This window comes from Helicoverpa zea, chromosome 8 (genome assembly GCF_022581195.2).
Source record: "Helicoverpa zea isolate HzStark_Cry1AcR chromosome 8, ilHelZeax1.1, whole genome shotgun sequence".
Lineage (NCBI taxonomy): Eukaryota > Metazoa > Arthropoda > Insecta > Lepidoptera > Noctuidae > Helicoverpa > Helicoverpa zea.
This window is the reverse complement of record NC_061459.1, coordinates 3,308,108-3,333,155: the sequence shown is the minus strand read 5'-3', so window position 1 is coordinate 3,333,155 and position 25,048 is coordinate 3,308,108. Positions and strand designations below refer to the sequence as shown.

The following is a 25,048-nucleotide window of genomic DNA, read 5'->3' as shown; positions in this document are numbered from 1 at the left end:
ATTGATTCCTCCTAAGATAAGCTATTAGCTACAGAATAAGGAAATTGGTTTGTGGTGTCCGTGGACAGTATAATAGAAGATATATTGGAATATAATCTGAGTTGTACTGTAGGTAGGTATATATAGCCAGGCATATTGTGGTCGAATTTCTATGGCCTCAAATGATTGCCTGCCAAAACCGGGAATGAAGTTCAGTGGGTCTACATTTGGGCAAAACACCAATTATGCTGATTATATTTACAAATTGTATTACGAGTAGGTGTTGTTATTTAATATAGCAAGATTTTTTTATTATTAATGAGTGAAAATAAGTTTTTAATTTAAACTTCTTTTTGTACCCAATACAATGAAGTAATGTGAAAATCCATTTATACAAAACAAAATGCAGCAAATAATTGTATTACGTCTTTAAAAACTTAATGAATATTTCATAATATCATAAATAGATAACTTTTGAGGACATCTTTTTGGCTCAAAGCTGGTTAACGACCTCATCGAACAAAGGTGATATATACATCACTGAACTTGAATACAATTCGGGAATAATTTGACAAATACCTTACCCTTAAGTATTTCGCATATACATGTAACTTTCTGGGGTACATACTTAAGATTATTAACTTTAAGACTGGCTTGTTAGAGAAAAAGTCACTGGTCTTCGTCTGAAGGTCATCCAAGGATATCTAATAATTACGAATGCCCTTTAAAACAGATTATGCTTAAACTTGATATACCCAATTCTGACTCTAGGGAGACGATTTAGACAAAGTACAATAGTCTCTAAAAGGTACTTAAGAGTCAAGAATGAGTTCACATGAAGTCTAATCTAGGGATAGTTTTAAAGTTTAAAAGATTTCAATAATTTTTGAAAGTACTTTTTTTTAACATTTCAATGTTTTTTGAGTAAACCTACTTTTTTTATTTAAAATTTTGTGTTTGAATTCTGGGAAAAAGTATTAGAGATCGATGAATCCTCTCTGTAGCAATCAATCTATAAATTCGAAAACGTACAAATAAAATGAGACCATTAACAAAACTACATTAAACTAATACAACAGAACCAATACAAAACGACCCAAACCAAATCCATCTCTGGTAATGAACTCCCGAACTTTTCAAATTACGGAATAATAACTCAAAATTATTGTCCGCGTTGTTTTAACATTAATGTTTTAAAGTGCTTCAAAATTGTTCTAGAATTAAATTGCTTTAAACACAGGATTTTTTTAATGGCTCTTCAAATTTTATTGAGAATTTTATTTTCAGTGAGTAAGCAGGTTTTACTAGACATCATCGAGATTGCATGTAACTGTGGCACTTTGGCGCTGCTCTGTCCATGGTACGGTAGACTGCACATCAGTGGTAACTGTTATGCACTTTAACTCAATAGTAATAAGTACGATTTTCCTATAAAACTGTTACCACTGACCTGAAGTTGACTGTACAAAACCTAAAGATGTGCAAAACGCATCGAAAATATGAAATTTTGGGTATTTGAAAAAAACCAATAGATTTATTTGCTCCATAGCTTGGAAATTAAAAAATATTTTTCAACTATCAATTTCCAAACTCTCACAAAAAATCCCCATGGGATAGTGAGGAGAATTCACACGTGAACTAATTATATTATATCATACAACCATCATTAATCCCCTGCCAACGGTTGATTAGGGCTGTATCCCTTGAGACTGATCTCTTTGTCTTTTTTGAGATCCGACCTTTATTCAATAGTGCGGAACAAAAGGTCAAATATTTTATGAATAAATAAAAAAACTAGTTTTCTTTGCTCTTGTCAATTTTAATGTAATATTGTAGTAAAAAAGTCGTTAAGGTTAATCACAATTATTCAAAATATTAAGCTGTAGTTTACCTACAATTATGCTAAGGTTATGCAATAAATATACCTTTAGAACTTACAGCACATAGTACTTTTACGTTACAGAAAACATAAGTATTTTTAATCTTGAACATTTTCCGTCTTACCACAAAAACTTTTTAACGTCAGTTTAAGACTTGTCTAAAAAAATGTCAAATTATGACGTTGACATATGGTTCATTTTGGAGCCACATTTTTTTTAGACAAGTGTAAAACAGTGGTTAAAGTTTTTGTAGTAAGGCCATTAGTGCTTGCCGTAAGTAACACCTTGAGAAAATCTGTATTATTTTTTCCAAAACAGAAATGCTTAATTTAACGGTTAGCGTTACAGCATATGTAGCTCAATAAATATAATTAAGGTCAAACCAAAATATGACCCAATAACCGCACGCAATTCAACGATTACCTGATTGTGGAAATGTGTAAGTTTTTGTATTTTTTTCACCATAAAAATATAGGTGAAAATATTGTTACTTAACGTGAACCTGACGTAAGTGAATAAGAATGTATAAAACCACCAAAAATATTTTTGACTGCAAACTCTGTGAAAGAGATTTCACTACATACCATACATGCATAGAAAAGAACCCATATTAATTAAACAATAACCGTCTTACCACAAAAACTTTTTAACGTCAGTTTAAGACTTGTCTAAAAAAATGTCAAATTATGACGTTGACATATGGTTCATTTTGGAGCCACATTTTTTTTAGACAAGTGTAAAACAGTGGTTAAAGTTTTTGTAGTAAGGCCATATATGTCGCTGGATGATAAACTCCATTAAACTAGTAAACTAACTACTAGTAAATAGGTACACTGTATGTTTGGTTTTTTAGATTGAAGGATTTTAATTTTTCACCAACATACTACAAGTACACTTTTAAGGTACGCAATTTTCAAATACGATAGTCAGTTGATTTCACTCGTGCGTAAGCCTCAATTATAACGAAAAATGTTCTCTTACGACTAGAACTAGGTTTGAATTCTATTCAAGAAGTCAAGGTATAAATCTTGCAGCCCCAAGGTGTGGTATTACCATTTTAATTAGCTAATCATGTAAAAGGAGGCGGTTACTGCACATGCAATCTCTGCGTGTTGCCCCGTCGAACACTTTGAATATCGAAGCTTCATACGATTTGCTGAACCTTAGTAGTGCAAGAGAATTTAATGAAAGGAGGTCAGGAAAGTTACAACTTCTTTTGAAAAATATAGCTTCAAAGTTGCTATGCTACAGTAAATAAATAGTAAAAAGTTAAGGAAGATATTTTCCTCAAATTATTAATGATGATTGTTGCCAAATGGGTGTTCTGAAAGACAAATAATTTATTGTTTATCTGCCTTACTAACAAAATGCTTACGTTAGATAAATGATCTAGAAAAAGTACTAAACTTATTATCAGAAAATAAATTACAGTCCTTATATATTTTGGTTATGGTCATAATGTTTTTTCCTAAATGTATTTGAATAAAATACCCTTTTTTTTGGAAAACAGAAGGTGTGCAAAAAGTCACGTCAGAAGCAAAAAGGTGCTTTTTAACCATAAACTAACAGTGGCAATTTAAAAATAAACTTGCCTTCTCTGACATCACACCGCATTTTGGTGTAACTATGCATATTGCAGGTGCCTTTTACGTTGTACGTTGGAAAGTGCAAAAATACTCGCTCTTTTCTGCAGACTAAAGAGTGTAAATGTAATTTGAAGAGTACGTGTCTTGGGTAAGATATGAGTATCTCTGTCTCGATTTTACAATTGCTTGACAGGGATGCTGTCTACGTGCTAAGAAACATCTAAGAAGGTACATGTCCACCAATAATATTAACTTCAGTTTTCTTACAACAACTGTTTGGTACTATGAATGTTCATGTTCAATTTTCAAAGTAAACAGTTGTTTAAAGAAAAAAGGGACGTTTATGTTGTCGGTAAAAATGGGCCTAAGATGTGTCAAAAAATGTTCTGTATTTTTTATTATAGAATTTCATCTATACTGGGTTCGTATAAAAATATATCTAGCATATAGCTACAGATACCCTGCCCGGTTTGAGGAGGTCAGATAAGCAGTCGCTACTTAAAACGTAAAACACTGGTATAGTTATCGGCACGAATCTTGAGCGCTGACCTTCATCTGCGCAGAAGTATTTATTAGCAAAGAACCAATCCCGAGTGACGGCTATGATGCGATGCGCTGCGGGCCAATCACCGCTTTGCAACGCCCCCGTGCCTCACTTCTTACCACAAAAGGGACCCTATAAATTACTTCTGCGCAGGTGAAGGTCAGCGCTCAAGATACGTGCCGATGATTTTACTCAGCTACATCTGGTCAGACTGAAAGCCGACCACAACATAGTTGAGAAAAAGGCTAGGCAACTAACCTGTTTTCTAATCTATATGAAAAAACCAATAGTTTCATGCGTGCGTGCAATCGTGCATGCTTAATAAAAACGAAACGCAATATTTGTATACAATTTATTTATTGGCCCAAATTGCTTTTTCCCATAGTTCATAGTTTTTCCTCATACGTTAGTAAACATGCTATTTTATTTATAACATGAACTGAGCTGTTGACCTTTTCTTAAGAAGGTTTAAATGGAAAATAGAAAATTAAACCGACTTCCCAAAACACTAAAAAGCGAAAAAAAAAACTATTTTTAGGTGCATCGGCCTAGAAGTCGGTGTCTAATGGATGTTACTAAGTTAATTTTGCCACCGACTTCTAGGCCGATGCACCTAAAAATAGATTTTTTTTCGCTTTTTAGTGTTTTGGGAAGTCGGTTTAATTTTTTTGTAAAAAAGTTTTTTATTTAAAGCTTTTCAGTGATACGAATAGTTGTCACTATCCATACAAGTGAGAAGTTCTCATCAATACAAAGAATATAAGTCCAAATACGAGGTATTTTACATATTCAGTTGTCGAGTTCCCTCGACTTACTTTCTCTGGTCTCCATCATCAGGTCAGCTCCAAACCTTCACTGTTGCAAAGGTCTTGTCAATACAAATAATTTAAGCCCAAACACGAGGTAGTTTACATATTCAGTTGTCGAGTTCCCTCGACCCTCTCTGGTTTCCATCATCAGATCAGCTCCAAATCTTCACAGTTGAATAGTGCTTTTAGGCGTACACCTGAGTGTCAAGTTTTTACCCTATGCATGCCTACAACTTTCGAAGGTTGCCCTCGATTTCTCAGGGTGTCCATCATCAGATCCTGATCTGATGACTATGGGACCAACTGGCAGCTATTCCGAGTCGAACAAAAAAAGAATCACGTAAATCGGTCTATAAACCTCGGAGTAATCGATGTACATACATAGAAAAAAAAAAAAAAAAAAACATACCGGCCGAATTGATAACCTCCTCCTTTTTGGGAAGTCGGTTAAAAAACAATGAAAAAGAAACGGCTTTTTCATTGTTTTCCTATTTTTTATATTTTTTGGCTTTTATAAAGCTTGAAAATAGTATTAAAACTCAAATACAACAGAGACATAAGCAGTTTTCAACAAAAACGACAAGTTTATCGAAATGTAAACATCAAATAATTTCGTGGAACAATCTAATATCCATTCAGAACAGTTGCATGTCGACTACAACAAACACAAACTAAGGAATCACAATTTAAAATAGTATTACTTAAATAAAGCCATCAGTACAATTAATTTTGTTTACCTAACCTATACTAAACACACTGCAGATTAAACAGTCGGCCGACACTTGACCCGATGCTCAGTAAAAAAATACGAATATTTTATTTCCCATCAAAGTTTTTAGTCGGTCTGATGCCGGCTGAATACCTGATCTTTGTAATGTGCGCACTACCATTCATCTTTTTTTTTAACGACGTCAAAAAATCATCAAATGACCAATCCCGCTGTGGGTTAGCAGCGGCGAGGGAGTGTCAGACTCTTACTGCCTAAAAACCGTCGTGTTCCGTCGTAGGCCTTATATGTACCAAGGCTGCGGTAACTCTTTCGAACAATCCCGCAGCCCCGGTAGACTACCATTCATCTTCGTACTGTATTGGTAGTCCAAACAAACTGTCGGCCGACTAAAAGTCTGCAGTGCACTACTGTAGCAGTATGAAGTAAACATTAAAAAATCTAATAAAAAAACCGTTCAGCGATCAAAAGTAAACTCGTATAGTTACGTTCATTTATTGAAGATAAACATAGGAACTAGGCCGAAGTAGGTGCACCATAGTTAAGGGCGTGAGTAGGATAAGTCGTTTTGTAGAATTTATTAAAGCTTTGAAAATAATAGTGTGATTAAGCCGAGCTTACGTTTAAATTCACCATAGTTAATTTCCATTTGTTTATATTTTAATAAGCTTGATCTATTATTATTTGTTTTTTACGGATTTCAGTTTTGTAACTTTTTCAACTTTAACTTGGCTCTGATAAACCTGAATATAACATAAGTTTTCACCAAGATTTTATTTTAGCGCAAAGATATTGAAAATATTTTGTAATTTTGTTAGTGAAAAAATGTGATATTTAAAATGTTTCCTGCCAAAAGATCATTACAAAGGAAAACTTTTACGAGAAATGTCCACCAAATCACAGAATGATAGTCATAATACCGAAGGCAAACCCTATTAGAGTCCCGACAAAGTGGTACAGTTTACTTGTACCTTTATTTGCGCAGTGTTCGCACTTAAACTGAGTTCGTAAAAGAGTTTCCTACTTATGCAAGAAATAAATACATTCACATTATAGCATAGTTATTGTTTGGTAATAAGACAGACATGACGTCTATACTTTGTTGTTAATTGACTTCAAAATAAGAAGGTTTTCATGAAGTTGATCCCGTATGTACCTACGTTTGTGCTCGATTATTTCATGTGGATGAACCGATTTTCATGTGGTTTCCAGCATCTTGGTTTTCACAGCATCATATTTTCAGACTTAGAAGAAGGTTTTGTAGAATCAAGTGTTTGGAGAATCGTTTCGAATCTTGCCTGTGCCAATCCAAAAAAAAAAAATTAATTAGAACAACATGTGAGTCCCATAAAATTAGTTCGCATTACTAACTGTTTTTATTCTATTAACCTACTTACTAAGTTAAGACAAAGTTTTCCAATTAGGTACGTGTATACTTCACATTGTTGTTGACATAATGGCGGCGAACAAACACAAGCACAGACAGGTGACCTATCATTACGTTCGTTTGATCTGTCAATATTTTTGAACTGTACCATAGAGTTTCTAACTGTAGTCAGACTTGGCTATTCCAAGTTTAATTAGTTCGTATTGACTTGGTTTTAATTAAAATGTTAGTTTGTGGGTTTGTTAGTTTATCAAGATGATAGTTTGTAGTTGTTTTATTGAATAATTTATTTTATTAGAGTATCCGTTGACAATTATTTTAAAGAAAATATTGATTCCAATCAAAGTTTTCAGTTGGTCTGATACCGGCTTAATATCAGATTTTTGAAATGTGTGTACATTTATACCATCCATCTCCATACTGATTTATGAGCCTATACAAACAATCGGCCGACTAAAAGTTTTCACGTACTTGACGTAATTTCATCATAACACAATGTTACTTCATTTTCAATTTTGAAACTAACTAAACATGTCAGTACAAAAAAGACAAAAATAATTTCAAAACAGCAACAGAAAACTCAAATACAGGGCAAATATATAAAATTTTCTACACTAGTAAAGTAATGGATTTTACAGCACATGTCTATCAAAAGCGAAGAGCGTTCGGAGCGAGAAATTGCCGTAAATAAATCATCATTGGACGGAGACAGCTTTATTTTCATTTCACTGATCAATTTTGTATTGAATTTCGTTGATATTTTAGTACCTTTTCTCGTATTTCTAGTGTAATGTTACTTTTAGAAATTGTATAGAACTTTTGGAAATAAAAGTAATGGAACTTGGTATAGGCACTTTTTTATCTTATTTTATCCGACTACCACTGAGCAAATAGTGGTTATTAATGGGAAATAATCAAATGGGATATCAGTGGGATACCCACTGTGGTTGCAGTGTGAGGAAGTGTCAAACTATTACTGACTAAAACTCGCTAAGTTCTTCTTAAGCTGTTTATGTACCAGGGTTGCAATAATTCTTCATAATCTTCCGGCCTAGTATGTTGTCTGGAAGTAAAAAAAAAAATAATATTATAGGTGGTATAAGATATCGCTTCTGCCATTGGAAAATCTATCGAATAGAATCTTTATCTATATATTACGGCTGACTCCTATTATTTTATAAAACTTGTACAAAAAAGAAAGTAAATAAAATAAACCACATTATGAGGTACATAACTATACAAGCACAATTATAGAAATAAGCAAACTAGACCCTAATAGTTGTTATCCGTAACTGAGTGGGGTCGGATTATAAGAGGTAATTGAGTTTCGGCCTCAAGTTATTTGAATATGTTATCAAACAAGCTAATGTTACCGTAATTTTTGAACAAAACTAATTTGTTCAAAGTTTGTTGTAACGAGCACTTTTAGAGAAATGGATAGATATAGAACAATAAAATTGTGCAGTACATAATTTTTCATTTCTTCAAGTACCAATTTAATTTGACATCAAGACAACCTAGACATTATAGACAATCCAAAATATGAATTACTAACGATAATTTAAACATATGCATATTGTTATAGGTAGGTACATCCCGCTATCGCCGGTGGAGGACTGGATGCCATAGATTCCCAGACCCCCTCCACTCAGGCGAGGTCGGAGTGCCGCTGGGCCTTTTTAGTGGGTATACCGGGAACGTCTTTACCGGGGAGTCTCACATAGCCCTCTCCCGTCCCCCGACGGGAAGGGGATGCGTAATAGCATTTTTAGCCCAGCGACAACAAAAAAAAAAAGGTACATCCCGCTAGTCAATTTGTTCTCTATAGCTCCATAATAGTAAAAATGTTACACCTTTTAACGACTCGTTTCACAAAACATTTATTTTGCTTAACTCAAACAAAAATTACAGGTAAAAAGCCTGTATCAGTGTAAAATTAAGCGTATAAAAGTCGATCCGGCAACACGGAAAAAAAGATCAAAGTGATTTAAATTCAACGAACTCCCTTCACCCTCGTCTAATAATTCAATAAGGGCAGCAAAGCAATCCTAACAAATTCAAAACGAATGGTTTAATGCAAGAGTCAACACAATTTTAAGTCCCATGCAGAAAAATCCTTTGAACATTTTTATTCATCCAATCAAATGTATAGGCTCGATTTGTCCATAATTTTATTGAATACCGTTCGGTTCTGATATTTTTAGCTAGTTTAATGGTGGAGGTTTTTAGTTTAATATTTTTTTCAAAGGTATAGTTAAAAAAATGCTGGCTGTATTTAATGATTGCCGCAGGATTTACGTAGAATTTCAATAGTGCAGTTTTTAAATGCATTCTAGTTAAAATATTACTTTAACAATAGGCAGCTTATTCCGCACAGAATTACCAGGAAAGCATCTAGCCTATAAAGGTTAAATAAAGTGTATAATCTCCATCCAAGTAATACAACAAAGGCCTTAGAAATTCATGTCCCAAGGCTAGACGTAAGTAAGAAATATCGCTCAGCCTGTACCTCTATTATTTAGACTGTCTACTTTTTCATTTTTAGATTATCTTGGAGCAACAGAACCGTCTCTTGATAATGATTTTCCTAGTTATAAAGGAACTAAGAAGGTAAATTGTGTAACGGGATTATTTTGTAACTTTGCTACTTGTTACGTAATAGGAAATCTTCGAGTACCTCGTTTTCTTGGTATTTCTTAGTTGGGAAATAAGAGGTAAAATCTTAATATTTGCTACAACATTTGGAATCACGACCAATTCATGGGAAACCTGTGATTGATATGTACCTTCTTCACCTCAATAAAGGGTTGATCGGTCAAAGTTCCTTCTGCTGTAGGCAATACATTCTACGGTCGATTCTTGGATGGCTGCCCATCCATTGACTTGTTTCTCCGAATTTCGGAAGGGTTAAAATCCGTCTCGACTGTTATTTGTAGGTATATCTTGGGTGGGCAGCCAAGAGGGAGACAAAGAGTCTATTTCATCTAAATCTTTAACAATATTACATTCCAATCTGTCAGCTTTATCTAAAAAATCTGTCACCATGACAGTTCGCACAGATAAACACAAGAGGTCACAGAATAAAAATAAATCAAACACCACACGTTCGGATAACCGGTAATCTAACTTCTTGAAGTTAATATAACTTTGCCTGTTTCCTATACGCATGAACATATTTTGGGAAAGCCATGAATAATAATTTTATGTTAATGCGAAATGCTTTTATCATTACTCTTTGAGTGCAAAGTTGGAGTTTTAATCTTGTGTGCTTGAATAAAAACACGTTAAAAGGGTTGGTTGACTCATCATATTTTAATTAAAATCATAATATACTTATGATGTTTTATTACCAAATGTAAAATTAATTCATAAAAGCACTATTGTATGAAAAATGTTTGCAAAACAAAATTCATTGAAATAACTAAACACAGTTAAAACGTTAATCCGTCATTACGCGAAATTTTATTGGAGCTTAAAACTGCATTAACAATTATCGAATCCGTAAAATTTTATTACCATAGGCACGTTATGTTCCAAAACAAACGTAATCCCCTTGGTAAATCCGTGAACTACTTTACTGTTTGTGGTAAATGTAATTAAAATGCTGGCCATTGATTATACGAATTAATTACGATTCTATGATTCGTTTTATGTTGTTTTGTTCGCAGTATTTTATATCAAAAATGTTTTTTACACAAAAACGTTACATGGGATTAACGAAATCACTTAATTTAATCCTTACTCGTTATATGCAAAAGTGACTGTCTGTCTGTCGGTTATGCTTTCACGCTAAAACCACCGAATCGATTCCGTAGGAACTATGTGGGGACACAGAGCTTTCACCGTCTAGCTAAGACCTGAGAGGAAAGAGACAGAGGGCTGCTTTTATTCGAGTGCTAGGAGTAGTTTTCTTAGGACGCAGCAAGATCCGAGAGGTATAGCTAGTTACTTTATAAAAGAGGTCATAGTTTTTTTTTTTTTTTTTTTTTTTTTTTTTTTTTTTTTTTTTTTTTTTTTTTTTTTTTTGTGCTTTTCCCCGTTCATGGGCTCAACGGGACCTTATTTATCTATGTTTCTCATTCATTCCAGTTCTCACTTGTATGCCTCTCGCACTTACATGCCTCATACTGTATCTTTCTTTCATTCATCATCTTTCTTTCTTAGCCGGGTGGGACTCCCGCTACTCTTCCTATGTATTGTTTTATTTTTCGGGGTAGTATTTATTGACACAATTGTGGTTTTATTGTTACAGTTTCATCGTTTACATACTCTCTCATATTCGTTTACATTTTAATGTGCTTTACATTCCTTATTCTACGTTAGTCTATGTTTTACTTCCAAATTTATTGTTACAGAACAGTTACAGTTTAATTTCTCTTATAAATAATTTTTTGCTTTACAAATTAACTGCTAGGGTTGACTATTACCTTCATTTTTCTATTAACAATTTTTACTTTAGACAGTGCTAGTGTTTCTTTATGCTTATACTTATTTCTTAGGTCTACATTTTCGTTTCTTATTCTACGTGACAATTCTATCTTCATATAATATCTAGGTTTAACTATCCTAGCAGAGCTTGTTATGTTCTTACGGTGTTAGGTCTAAATTTACTTAAAGGCGATTAACAAACTTAACAACGATTTAGCTGTGTTTTCTTAATATTTATTTGAAGTAATTACTTAGAGATTTCTTAAGTAATATTTAGGTATGAATTCTATTTCTGTTAGCTATTATATATTTTACTTTTGCTTTTGTTGCATTGGTCGGTAACTTTATTCATTTCTCTTTGACTCATTAGTGTTTCTTTGCATTTTGTATCGTTTTCCGTGTCTTTTGTCAATAAGATATATATATACTATGTTATATATAGTTATTGCCAGTTCTTGTTGCGTATATGTTTCTTAAGCTTAGCTTGTTGTTTCTGTGCGTGTTCAGTGTTGATGTGTGTGTTATAGATATATCAATATATATTCATTATATACCTTTATATCTGTGTTTTGTGTGTTGTTTGTTGTGTATAGTGTTCCGCTGTGTGGGGGAGTCAAAGGTACGCTGTGTTTGTTCGAGCCAGGTAGTCCCATTTCTTCCGGATGGGGCATTCTGCACTAAATGCGTTGTGATCCGCCTTCTGCAATTTAGAGTGTGTGCAATTGCAGCACTGCGGTTCAATTCCGGCGGCGAAATCTGCGCATTTCTCGCGCAGGTGCGGGCCTCCACAGTGGCTACATCTGTCCACACTCTCAGTGCAGAATTTTCGGCCGTGACCGAAGGTTAGGCACTTTGTGCACTGGATGAGCGGAGACTGGTCCTCCACTCTGACCCGCTGGAGGTCTAGGTAGAGGGCTCCAGCTTCCGTCATTCTCTGCCATACCTTGGGCCTGACCTGGATCACAACATGCGTGGTTTTGGGATTTCTGGTCCTTTTCTTATACTTAATGTTGATTTGAGATTCTTCTTCTGGTAGGCCCATGAAGATTTCGGTGTTCTGCGCGTAAAGTGCTTTAACCATCTCGTCGTCTTCACTGTCCAAAAAGACATCTTTTAGGACGACGAGTGGGTCCTTATTCTTCATGGGCGCTACGATTAGTCCCTCTCCCCGGCTTTCTATCCTTTCTTTTATCCTGTTTTGTTCTTCTTCCGTATCACAGCCCAGTATGACAGTGCTGTTTTTGGCCTTACGCACTTTATTTATTTTGAGGCCAGTACCCTTGGCGTCGACCGCCTTTTTCACTCTGGCGAGCACCTGGTCGGCAGTCTCCAGATTGCCTTCGAGGGTTACCGCCAACGAGTGAAGAGCCGGTCGGCGCCCTGGTTTGGCCGCGACATTTGCGTACGTCCTCATGGTAGGCTGGTCATCGCTCCCACTTGCTGTTGTGACCTTTTCTAATTTTTCCCTGGTGACCACGACATCACTGGCAATATTGCCGATCAGATCCTGTAGAAGAGACTGTTTCTGCCCAATGACTTTGACTTCCTCGGTCAATTTTCCATTGGGAATTGCAGTCTCGTCGATCCGATCGATGATCTTGTCAATCATGTCAGAGCCTCGGTCGTTGTTGCCGTCGTTTAGCTCTACGAACCCGTGTTTTAGGCTGGTCTCTATTTCGGTTAGCCGAGTGGTCAATTTGGCCTCCACCTCTCCCAACCTATTTAAGATGTTTACTTCCCCGTCGGACGACAGCGTTTTGTTAGGCGTCCGTGTTTTAGGGGCCGCTGCTTCAAGACTTTGTAGACGTCTGCTGAGCTCGAAGATAGCTCGGATACCCTTGTCTGATTGCACCTCCAGGAAATTCTTAATGTCTTTCCTCATGTGAGGGTAGTCATGTTCTTTCGAGGGTATATCCTCGAAAGTCTTCATAATTTCTTGGAGGAGCTGTTCACTCGGTAGGGCAGCGTAGTTGTGTTGCTGCTTTTTGTAGAGGTCCATATTGTCGAGTGATCTCCTCTTTGTGTTTGGTCTTCTTATAAAAGTCTTTGCAGCGTCTTGCACTGTTGCGGTTGAAGCAGAGGGAGGGGGGGTGGCGGGATTTTGGCTAGCGCCAGATGTCGTTGGCGTACGATACATGCTGTGACGTAACTGTGAATGTTATGTCTGAATGGTGGGATCAGAACGGGGAATGTTGTCCGTGTCTTTAAATTATGTCCTGAATTGACTCTGTATAGGGGGGTCAATATCAGTGTGTAAAGTCAAAGCTGCTAATAGAATAATTCAAGGCTAATTCCGTTGTTTTTGAAGTTATTGGGCGCGAGTTCGGGCTCAAACTATGTCGAATAGTTGTCCCAGACACAGTCCTGTCGTCAAAATAATTTTAAAACTATTTATTTCCTATTAATTAGGAAAAATCAATAAAAAATAAATATTTCAGGAACCGTTGAACATAAAAATCTGGAAAAAACTGTAAAAAATGTGTTATTTTGATGGCTTTCTAATGAGATAAAAATACTGAATATTTTTGAAAATTTTCAGAATAAAGATTTAAAAAATGTGAAATTTTCAGAAAAAGTAGTAAAACTAAGCTATTTTGGGTCTTAAAAATCTAAGTTTATAACCTAAGTCTTCAGCGAAGTAGCGCGCAGCTGGAACCGGTGTAAAAAATTGGGGTTCTGCCTGAAGTTTTTGTTGTATCGGCTCCTGAAGTTGTCAACTTTGTTAGCGAATATCTTCGTTTTCAGGCTATGTAAATTTTTTCTGAAAACGTCAGGAGTCTTCAATGGTGACTCTTAAGATGTCCTATGAACGCCAGCGTCCTACCACTTCTGCTTCTATGACCACGTGGCACGTGGTGAGGAAAAATTTTGTAGTATTTTCTTAATATCTTCGCAGTGGATGATCCAATTTTCAGCGGTGAGGAGTCGTTGCACGCGCCTTGTTGTGCCCAATAATATTGACAAGTAATATCGGGGGGTCATCGATCTAGTTTTGCAAATAACTCACAAAAACTGTCTCCAATAGCACGTGTTTTTAAGTTTTTCACTAAGAAAATTTTTGTTTGACTTTTCCGGCTAAAACACTTTACTCCATCACATGCGTTGCACAAAACCGCGTCTTTTGGTGTATAACACTTGACTGTACTCGCGAAATTTACCACTTTTACGATTTTTTAAGTGCGGAGCGTTACAAAAACGTGGTGTTTGCGGCGGTGGCTGGACGCAGACCAAGAGGTCATAGTTTGCCAATTTTAATGTAAAACAGAATTGCTGAAAAGAATAAATAACATTTTCAAAACGGCTTTATTACATAAAATTATTAGTCTTATACAAAATAACAAATTAAACGAAACAATTTAAATATTTAAAAGCTAAATAAACAATTATGTTCGCCACAAATGACTGCTGGAATACAACTTTTGTTTGTCGCAATTTAATCCCGCATAATTTGAGCTTTCTAGCATAATTTATAGCACGCAGTGGTAATACATGCAATAAATTGTGCCTCTATAATTATGTCAATTTAAATGATAAATAACTTTAATAATTTATTCTGTGCCATTCTAGTTATTTAAAGGCAATTGAGAATTTGGGCATCAGCAACAATGGAAAATTTCGATTAAATATATTTTAATTTTAATTCTTTAAATGGATATTCACAATAGACTAGAGGGAATATATATCAAATTAAATCTACATATTTAAACATAAACTCACCTACATATGTAATATACTTACATAAAAACAATAAATAACCTATAACGAATATTACTTTTCAAATTAAAAAAGTTTTTCCCTCACGCACTCAATTGTGAAAGAAGAAAATCCGGATAACGATATACATTAGGGCTTCTCAAAGTTTTCGCTCACCCCTTGAAAAATGGCAATGCGTAAAACGAACACATTTTTTATGAAAAATATCTTCAAGAACAGTCTTTATACTTGACAAACTACATATAAACGGGTAATGAACGTTACTGTAAGGCTGCATACCCACGTCCGATATCGGTCTCCGATATTTTGTAGGAAAGATATAGAACACACTGATAACCACAGAGCAATGCACATGTCCTATAAATCGTCAATAAATCGTCCTATAAATCGTCAAAAAATCTTAGTTACATCATCCTACAAAAAATCGGTCCAATTACGCGTCCTACAAATTCTGACGTTGGAAGCAGCCTAATGTGTTCACTAAAGCCTTCATCAAGAATTAATTGAACTCGATTCCGTCGCAAATTCACGATTAAGCCGAGCAAAAATACACCTGCATCCTGTGGGTGCGTGAGCCCCTATTATTAAGAGAGCTAAGTAGGTGGAGTGGCGCAGTGCTGTTCCCTACAATTTGGTTAATCGCCTCGCACGAATAAGGGGTGGGGTGGGACGGGGCGGAGGGTAGCCTGCGTGACTTCGAGCTAACTTTGGTCAAGCGTAAAGTGGTGGCGGGCGCGGAAGCGTGAAACGCTGATGTATCGATTAGGTATAAATAAGTTAAATGTTTTTGAAGGTCTTTACGTAAAAATTCTACATAGAACACGACAATGTTACTTTGATCAACATTATATACTCACATAAATATTTTGACATTGTGCTCATGATCGCTTATAAGAGCAGATAGGAAGCGCGAAAAATAGCGCATCGATGGTGATATTTATGTTCGATGAAGTTTTATAATATCAAACTGCTTTAACGCCAAACATTGGATGGATTAAAGTTAAACATAACTTAAATTAATGAATCAGTCCTAAAACTCGTAACTCAACGAGTTCATTTAAAATCTCAACAAGTGACTTTTATTCATGCAGTTAATCACATAATCATCTTTCAATACACTTTTCAAACCATTTCCCTTTTAAATCTTAGTCGATACAAATAAAACTCAAACCAAAAACACTCTAAAACCCGCCCCGCTACCACCTATGACTTACCCCAACCTCTATTAACTGTACAACAGTGTATACGAACCCAGTGAGGTCGCAACTGGCTTAGGTGTAAATAATTTGTGAAGCACTTAAAAATTTGTGTTTGCAGGCACGAAAACCTTTGCTACGTATTTCATCGTCTACAAGATTAGTTTACAGCGAGTTGCGCTTCAAGGGTTGTTCATAGATTCGTTTATTTTTTTATTTATCATGTTAATTTTTTATGTTGAAGATAGTCTTTTGGCATCTTTGAGGTGGCTGTGTGAAATGACGAACATTTTTCAGCCTGAATATAGTTGTTTCAAAGAAATTTTTGTCGTTTACCTAGTATTTAGAAAATGAAACCTGGAAATCGCTTATAAAGCCTTTCTAACGGTCACTTGAAATCGGAGAACTAGAACCCAAAATATTAACCAAATAAATCGTATAACTGTATGTTCCAAAACCTATTGTCAAGATCCTTTAACTAATAAAATATTAGAAATGCAATTAAACATTTCAGAAAAAAAAATATCATGCAAAATCATGCCACTAAAACAAAAGCTCTCCATAAACACTCTACAATCTCACCTATATAGATAAACAATGTTGATACGAGAATTTTCATAATGCACAATTACCTCTTTTCATATAAAGGCCGATAGCTCGTTAGAGCGAAAATAGCTTTGAACCAACAAACACCCCCCGCGACCTACTTAAGCTCGATACACACTATCGTAACGTTCCCACGTTCTCGTACCAATCAAATCTCGCACCTTTGATTGGAATGGAAAGGTGAGGCTACGATTTGATTGGAACTACCGTTGAATCTTTTTGGATTATTTGTTGTAAAATATTTTGTTCATTTTTTTATGTATGTGTAACTGGGTTGCAATTAATGTATTATAGATCGAATGGTAGGTATATGGAGAGCTGATTAATATAATATTTTTATAAAACCACAGACCATTAGTTAATACTTAAGGTAAAGTAGTCAAAAAATAATTTTGCATCAGTAGTTTCTACTTATTTTAATAAGAAAGGACCAAATTATGCCTACATCTTTATTTCACCATACAAAACTCATTAAAACAATAATATCAAATTAACTAAAAATACCAAACACAAACGACCAACGAAACCAAGCAAAACGATAACCATATTTCTCGTTCCAAGCCGCAAGCAGCAATAACGTATTGTTAGCATCGTGCTGTATTATAGCCGAATTAATACTTTACCGTAGCGAGGACCGCACGACATTCTAAACTACGCCTTACTATCGCGTTGCCAAGTAAAGCGGGTCTCGTGTTATTATTTAGGAATTAGTTTCTGTATTCCTTAATAGTATAGGAAAGAAAGTTCTCCGTAGTTTCCTACAATTTCAAATGGTAATTAAGCAAAGTTGTTTTCTGTTTTGTTTTCAATAATAGGCTGTTAGTTCGTTTGAATTTTATTCATTTGCGTCGAATATTTTAAGCTGATATTAAAAAGCTAGTAGGTATATGGTTTATGATTAAATATTAAAGAAATAGGTATATAACGTAGTAAATTTAACTGTAGAAGAATAATAGTTAGATTTAGAAAATATTTTTTATAACAATATACCACCAACACTAAACTTTCGATTAGTATGCAAATATTTGGTCGTTCAGCAGCCTAAAACTAAATGATTAGTTACTTTAACATTAGTTCGTAATATACTGAAAATGTTAGCACTATCAATATATTTATAAAGTCATTATACCATAGCGGAGTCGAGCGCAAGCACCCAGCAAATTACAAATTAATTTTCGTTCCACCTCGCATACAGTTCAATGGAGAATGATTAATATTGGAAATTATTACCTACCGAACTAAATTGTTCAGGCCGAACTTACGGACAGATAAAGTAGATCTGATCTAGCCATAAACTTCCAGAACTCCGAATAGAGCAATCTTTTAGATCTTTTTTGCAATAAAAAGTAACCTTTTTTGTAATAAAAGATACCCAAATGTAAGAAATGGATTCTTTATTACTGCATTCTAAGAAAACCACTTAGTTTTGGTGAGTTAATTTAATTTAATGTTTAAATTTCAAATGATTTTGGGATTGTAATTTTTCTGAGTATTATTTTATAATTGAATGTTTAATTTATGTTTTAACAGAACAAACAAATTAACTCTAAAAACCTAGGTCTATGAAATATAAAAACCAAAAATTGTATTTAATGTATAAAATGTAATAATAATTAAAAATATTATGTAACAATTTTTTACATTACTTTTCATTGTTGATTAATTGAATTTACAAAAAATATTACCATCTAATTTATTTAAATTACTCCTCATTTAGTATCTGCATAAAATTACTAATAACTAAAACATCGATGAACAAAGAACACAATTACAAAACACCAGCCGTAGATGCTACAATTGCGTTTAAAAAAAAAGCATAAATCACATTGAATCTCTGCAACCGACGTCCAACATACACGACGAGATAATTAATTACAAGCAATGCCACATCCAAAATGTGCTGATGCCTCATTGTTTATCAATGTTTCGAAAGACGCAACACAAAGGATGAAAACATCCAATTATATTATTCCACTTAAATGAATGTGAATTAACTTCAATTATTTTTGTCAAGCGAAGTCTTTCCGTTTTCATAATAAACATGACTTAAATGTAATGTTTAATTTCAAAATAATAGCTTGTAAAATCTTTGTCTTTGATGAAAAAAAGCAATAGGTACGGCTTCAGTATTTTATTTTCCATTTATTTTTTAAATAAATTTATCTTTTACGCTGTTTGCCAATATTTCACGTTTTTAAAACGATGCAAAGATTCAATGGAGCAGTATTTTTTTAGCAAACAAAAAGCCCATCACTTAAACTTTAATTAATTTATCATTCATTCAGTACACTTACAAAGACTCTCGAAAAAAATAACATCTTTATAAAAAAATGACTGTCTGTTATTATATTATTTGCTCACGACTTTTACAGCTCTATTTTAGTAATTGAAACTTTTGAATCCAAGTCCATTCATCCCTTTGAATCCACAAACATTAAATGTCATCATAATTATTGTATGATTATTTTAATGGTTTAATTTCACACTCCACCTATCCTTCAATAACCTAACCATAAATATTTGCTAAAATCATAAAAAAAAAAAAATATATTCTTTCAACCGCGATCCCTTAAACTTGCCACATGACCAAGCAAAAAATAGAATCGACATTTTCGCATGATCAATAACGAAACTTCTACCGTGATTAATTAAAGCGAAAATTTTCACATAATTAAATCTTGTTGAAAACGTTTAAACGTCGTAAATCTTTAGTTGAATGCCGTCTTCGCAAATTGAGGTTAAAAGTATCCCTCAAAAGATGAGTTACGCAACCAAACGGAACACAGAAATTAATTTTGTGAAAATATCACGTAACTTTGTGACGGTCGCTGGTTATGTTAAGGTTATTTATTTTATATGGTCATACCACAGAAAGAGTATATGCATATGCGTTGAATATTATGAAGCATCTTTTTACTGCAGGTATTCACAGTACCTATTCAAAAAAAGGGAAAAGCAAGAGTTATCCATCTGACGCAATATTGAAACCATATTTACGAACATACCACATATAAACTAATAGCTTCTGCCAGCGGTTTCACCCGCATCCCGTGGGAACTACTTCCCGTACCGGGATAAAAAGAAGCCTATAGCCTTCCTCGATAAATGGGCTATCTAACACTGAAAGAAATTTTCAAATCGGACCAGTAGTAGTTCCTGAGATTAGCGCGTTCAAACAAACAAACTCTTCAGCTTTATAATATTAGTATAGATGAACGGTTTGATACCCAGGCCATAATTTTCTGACTATCACGATTATTGAACTATATTTTAAGGGTTACGATCTTAAATTGTCAATATATATCTAGGTAGTATTTGTGAAATACTACTAAAACCCCTCGAAGATAATGCTCACGTCGGTATTTTGAGAACGTGGTACCAATAATAAAAAGCCCTAAAAGTAAGAAAAAAAAAACTAGCTAAACAAATAAACATCAATCCAAGGACGTGTTTATTTTGTAAAAGGTTAAAAGTTGAAGTTTATTTCCGTTTCGATTCGCTTTAAATTAATGAAATGCGACCGTCGACCAATTTGTAATTCTATACGCATTTGTTTTGGAAATCTTTTAAAGGGTAAGATAACCGAGGTTTTTATTTCTAATTGAATTGCGCCTTGAACAATCTAAACAGAATTTTTCATAATATCAATTATTTTTTCTTGTTAATCTATTCAGAAAAACGAATATTTGAAAACCACATTATCATCCAAGCTGAAAATATGCTTCGTTTTCCTTTTGATTATAAAGAAAAACTTACACGGACGGATAATTTGAGATGGATCAGAAAAATATTTTAGTACCTATCGTTGCTAAGCGTGTGAGCAATTACTTAAAGATTGGAGCTGTTTTCAAATAAAAATATGACTTACAATGTCGGAAGATAAACAAGGTACAAGGTCAAGAAAAAACCTATACTGTTCGCTATCTAAAGAAAAATCTTCGGTCAACAAGACGACGTAATCTCACTTATGTATTACGTATATTGTTGGTTTCTTCCACATTTTGGTCGACTATCGCTGTCTGAGCATTCTCGCAAAGATTTATAACCAAGACTCTTTCTCTAATATTGTTTACTTGGGTAATGGTCGGTTTTATTACTGCTATCCATTCGGCTTGTTTTATTTCTTCGTTATTTGGATTATCGGCTGTTAGAAGTTATGAGATATTAACGAATGTTGAGAACTGTTTTGCTGTTTCGATTTGTTGTTATTGGTTTTATTAATTTTAGTTTTATTTTTTGTGTGTAAAGGCATCTGGTTTCGCATCTTTTGAAGTTAGATAGATTTTTGAAGGTTGAGTGATTACACATCGTTATACTCGTACCCTAAATGTTAATGTGTAATAGTATACATGGAATTTTATTGTAATAATATCTGAACTTCTTCTACACATTCTTTCTTATTGTAACAGAGTAGACACATCAAATACATGGGGCACACACACTTGACCTTCCTACGGATTGCTGTATACTTTATACTCGCAATCTACCTCTTCACAAAACAAACAACTCCAACAAATAGACACCACAACACACACACACAAAACTAATCGAAAAAACACAAAATATAAATCAGCCAGATATAAAGCTAACCCATTAAAGTTCCACCACGACCACAATACCAAGACCGGGAGCATTCAACACTACATCTTCATTTAAGAGCCGAATCCTTACAAATTGCAGTGGAAACCCACCGCGTAACTAATCCCACTTTTTCCTCCATTCCTAGACAAACATTTAAGCTCTTTATTCAACGAAAAACCAGGTTTATTCCAAGAAAACCCAGGACATAATTTTACACTGCAGACACTGGACAGATAAAAACTATTCTGTCTCTAACATCTGCAATGCGTATTAAAGTAAACATATGCTTACAAAGTGAATTTTACGTTATATCTTAGCATCAAATGTGGCTTAGAAAATATAGCTTAAGATACTCGGGTGTAATGTTGGGCCAATTTAGTTTAGTTGGACTAAACTCGTTAGGTTAAACCCTCTTTTGCATATGATAGTGTAATGTAACTCCTGAAATATAAAGCCCTAAGCTTGTTTCGAGCTTTACTTGAAATTCATGCTCAAACTATTTTGGAACTATATTTTCGTTTATATGTTTAACGACACCAGTTTTCTCATGGTAAGCAAGGAAAAAATTATGGGAACGAAGCCATAAAAACATAAGAATTAGGGCAATCTTCAAAATATCTTAAACAAATGATAAACAACCATAATAATACTTTAATCGGAAAAAAATATAATAATATTATTGGCAAACAAAAAGTTTTGACATTTCCATCCGCCCCTGTAAAAATATGTTGGGGCTTCGCTATAAAATTACCGGCGAACCCTTCCTTCGTTGTTTTGTTCCGAACCCTTGTAGTCGGCCATTTTGTGATATTCAATACCGTCAGAAACAACAATAGCAAGGCTCGTAGTTTATTATCATGTATGTTATTAGCATCGGGTCGGCCGAAAGTGGGAACAATTGGGAACTAGTATGCTGTTTCAATGTTCGCTCGCGGAACTTGACGTGTTATTATAATAAGTTTTGTGTGGCAGAATTTTCTTTCTGAATATATATTATTTTATCTTTTGAGTGATTGATTATTTTTATACCCTACGGATTAATTTTATTCAGTTAGTGGACGCTGCTAATTTTCGAAAAGATAAAGTCAAACATGGTTATGCCCGTAGTGCAAAAATATTCAAGTTCTTTTAGGTGCATTTCTATAGTTTGATTAAAATAGCTTTCTTTATCTGGCAATGTAATATTGTTTTTCTTTGTAATCGTATCAGCGTCGTCTAAACTAACAAAATTCACTAAATTGATGAAATCTCTAAAAACACGTCTCATGTATTAGAGACAAAATTTAATTTCTGTAGAGAAATGCTTTTCTCGAGATTTTCAAAGAGTCTTTTTATCTAAGTTTTATGTCTTGTTAAATTAGTGAAGCTTGAAACAGAATGCTCTGGAAAATTTGTAATCCTTTTCTTATAATGAAGTCTTATTGTATACCTTTCAGAGTTCTCATTTGCAATATGAATAAATAAAAACATTTGCATTTGCGTTTACTCAGAGAAATTTAAATAAGAAGTACCTACATAATATACCAAAAAACGTACATTTGTACCTCTTTTACTTAATTTAGCTTTTTCGTTTTATTACAAACGAAGTAAAAATGAAACCATTTAAACATTTAAAAGATGCACTTGTATATATTTTTGAGAATTTGTAACTACCTATTCTACTTTTCAGAACTTATAACGATAATTAGCCTTATAAAATACGTATTACTGTCCTTTACAAAAACACCCTTTACATAAAGAAATGGTAATAAAAGCATTATTTCGCGTCTCAACGCCTAGCAACAATGATTATGAAACTTAGAACAAAAACCAAGAAGTTCCAAAGGGACCAGGTGTCTTTTTAAATGACAGGATAAAAACTGATAGGGATGCTTTTCATTTTAAAATGGCCTCAAGGCCAGACTTCGACGGTAATGGTTTTTAATATTATTCGGTAAGAATTTTTCTTTATACACCTGACACTGATTTAGTATCCGGTTATTTCTTGATCAAAAACTTGATTACAATTTAGTTAGGTACCTTTTTTCTAAATGTATTTTTTTCTCATAATCAAACAAAAAGTAATTATTATTTAACGAAATTAGCAAAGCCGTAAATTTGATTTCAATTGAGATGAGTAACCTACTCGTATGGATGCATATTAGACTATTCGTGATGCATCGTCCACAAACTAATCATAATTTCAAATAATCTCGTTCATCAAAAACGTATAAGTAATAACGTGGAACTGTGTCAAAATTATGTGTCACGACTAAAAGCCCTAAAACAGTACTTACATATTAAAACAACATTAGCGTGCTCGAGTTTCTTACAAAGTTACTAAAAGCATTTTGAAGCAAGGTTACCGAACAAATATTAGGAACGTGAGACTCGTTACTTGTTCGCCCTTCCCGTAATTTGATATGCATTGTGAGATGTTTTTTATTCGCAATATCCGATATTTACTTTCACACTTTGTGTCCGAATAAACAGATATGGATTGCCTACTGCGGTGAAAAGACTGCAGAATTTTATTAACTGAACAATCCCATCAACTTCTGAATAATATTTTTATTGTAAATGAAATAAACTTCACGTTTTTCGTGTGATGAAAAAGCTTTCACAAATATTAAATAATATCTTCCACGTGGATATCGATCTTTTTATATGCAGAATTGTAATAATCCGCCGAGTTATAAAGCCAACCGATTTGCCATTTCCAATATCATTCGATGGTTCTGAACAATGTTTATAACAATCTGTACAAAAAACTACATTCATCATTCATCCACAGTCACATTTCCATTGTCCGATAAATTTTTCCTTGCATAAAAAATGCTGCATACATCGGAACGTTGCGAGTCAAAATGGCGTCGCATGCATAGCCAGTGTGACGTCAGTCACTCAAGTGATGTTCACACACGTGATCGGTTTTACGAAGTTACCAGTAGAGCAGACACGGATAATAAAGTTGTCCGCGTTAATCTATTCCAGTCCTACCGCACTATATTTGCAAGGGTTTAAATGGGGGAAAAGTAACTCCGAGTTTGAGTCAATTTACTAAAATTTATGCGAGAGGTGGACTGCGTTAGTGACTTCTCTTTAACTTTTGTACGATTGTGTTTAATCAGCTTCTGAAAAATTATCCGTTAAGTAACTATACAAATTAAAATAGTTGCTTATTTTCAGGAAACATTTTCCACAATAGTTTTCCCTCTTAAAAAACTAAAAGTCTAAGCCAATCTCTCTCAAGAAGCATAATTTCCGATATGAACCTTTATTTACTACCAATACACCAACATCACCAATTCTAATTTCAGCCCTCTCATTCACAGTGTCATCAGCACAACGCGAGCTCGGAAAGGGTTCGCCCACAAACGCCTCGGCAACCGCATCACCTGCCGGATCCGTGGACAATGCGATCCGGTCCGGCGCGGCCCTCGACGGCCCGAGGCCCACGCCCCGGACCGGGCCGTACTTCGACCTGATGGCTTCTAAGAACGTGACAGCCTTGCTCGGAAAGACGGCGTACTTGAATTGCCGTGTCAAGAATTTAGGAAATAAGACGGTAAGTGTTCTGTGATATCTATTTTTAACCGGATCGCTTAGAATGGCATGTTTAATGTGCGTGT

General features: G+C 34.4%; 1 protein-coding gene across 2 annotated transcripts in view; it reads left to right on the top strand.

Annotated features, from left to right (window-relative positions):
• LOC124632484 (lachesin-like) overlaps window positions 1-25,048 on the top strand; it is a 105,563-nt gene that overhangs the window by 59,999 nt on the left and 20,516 nt on the right. For both annotated transcript variants that reach the window (XM_047167333.1, XM_047167332.1), the window contains exon 3: window positions 24,752-24,984. In XM_047167333.1, the coding sequence (XP_047023289.1) occupies window positions 24,752-24,984 (233 nt within the window). The remainder of the gene's footprint in view (window positions 1-24,751; window positions 24,985-25,048) is intronic.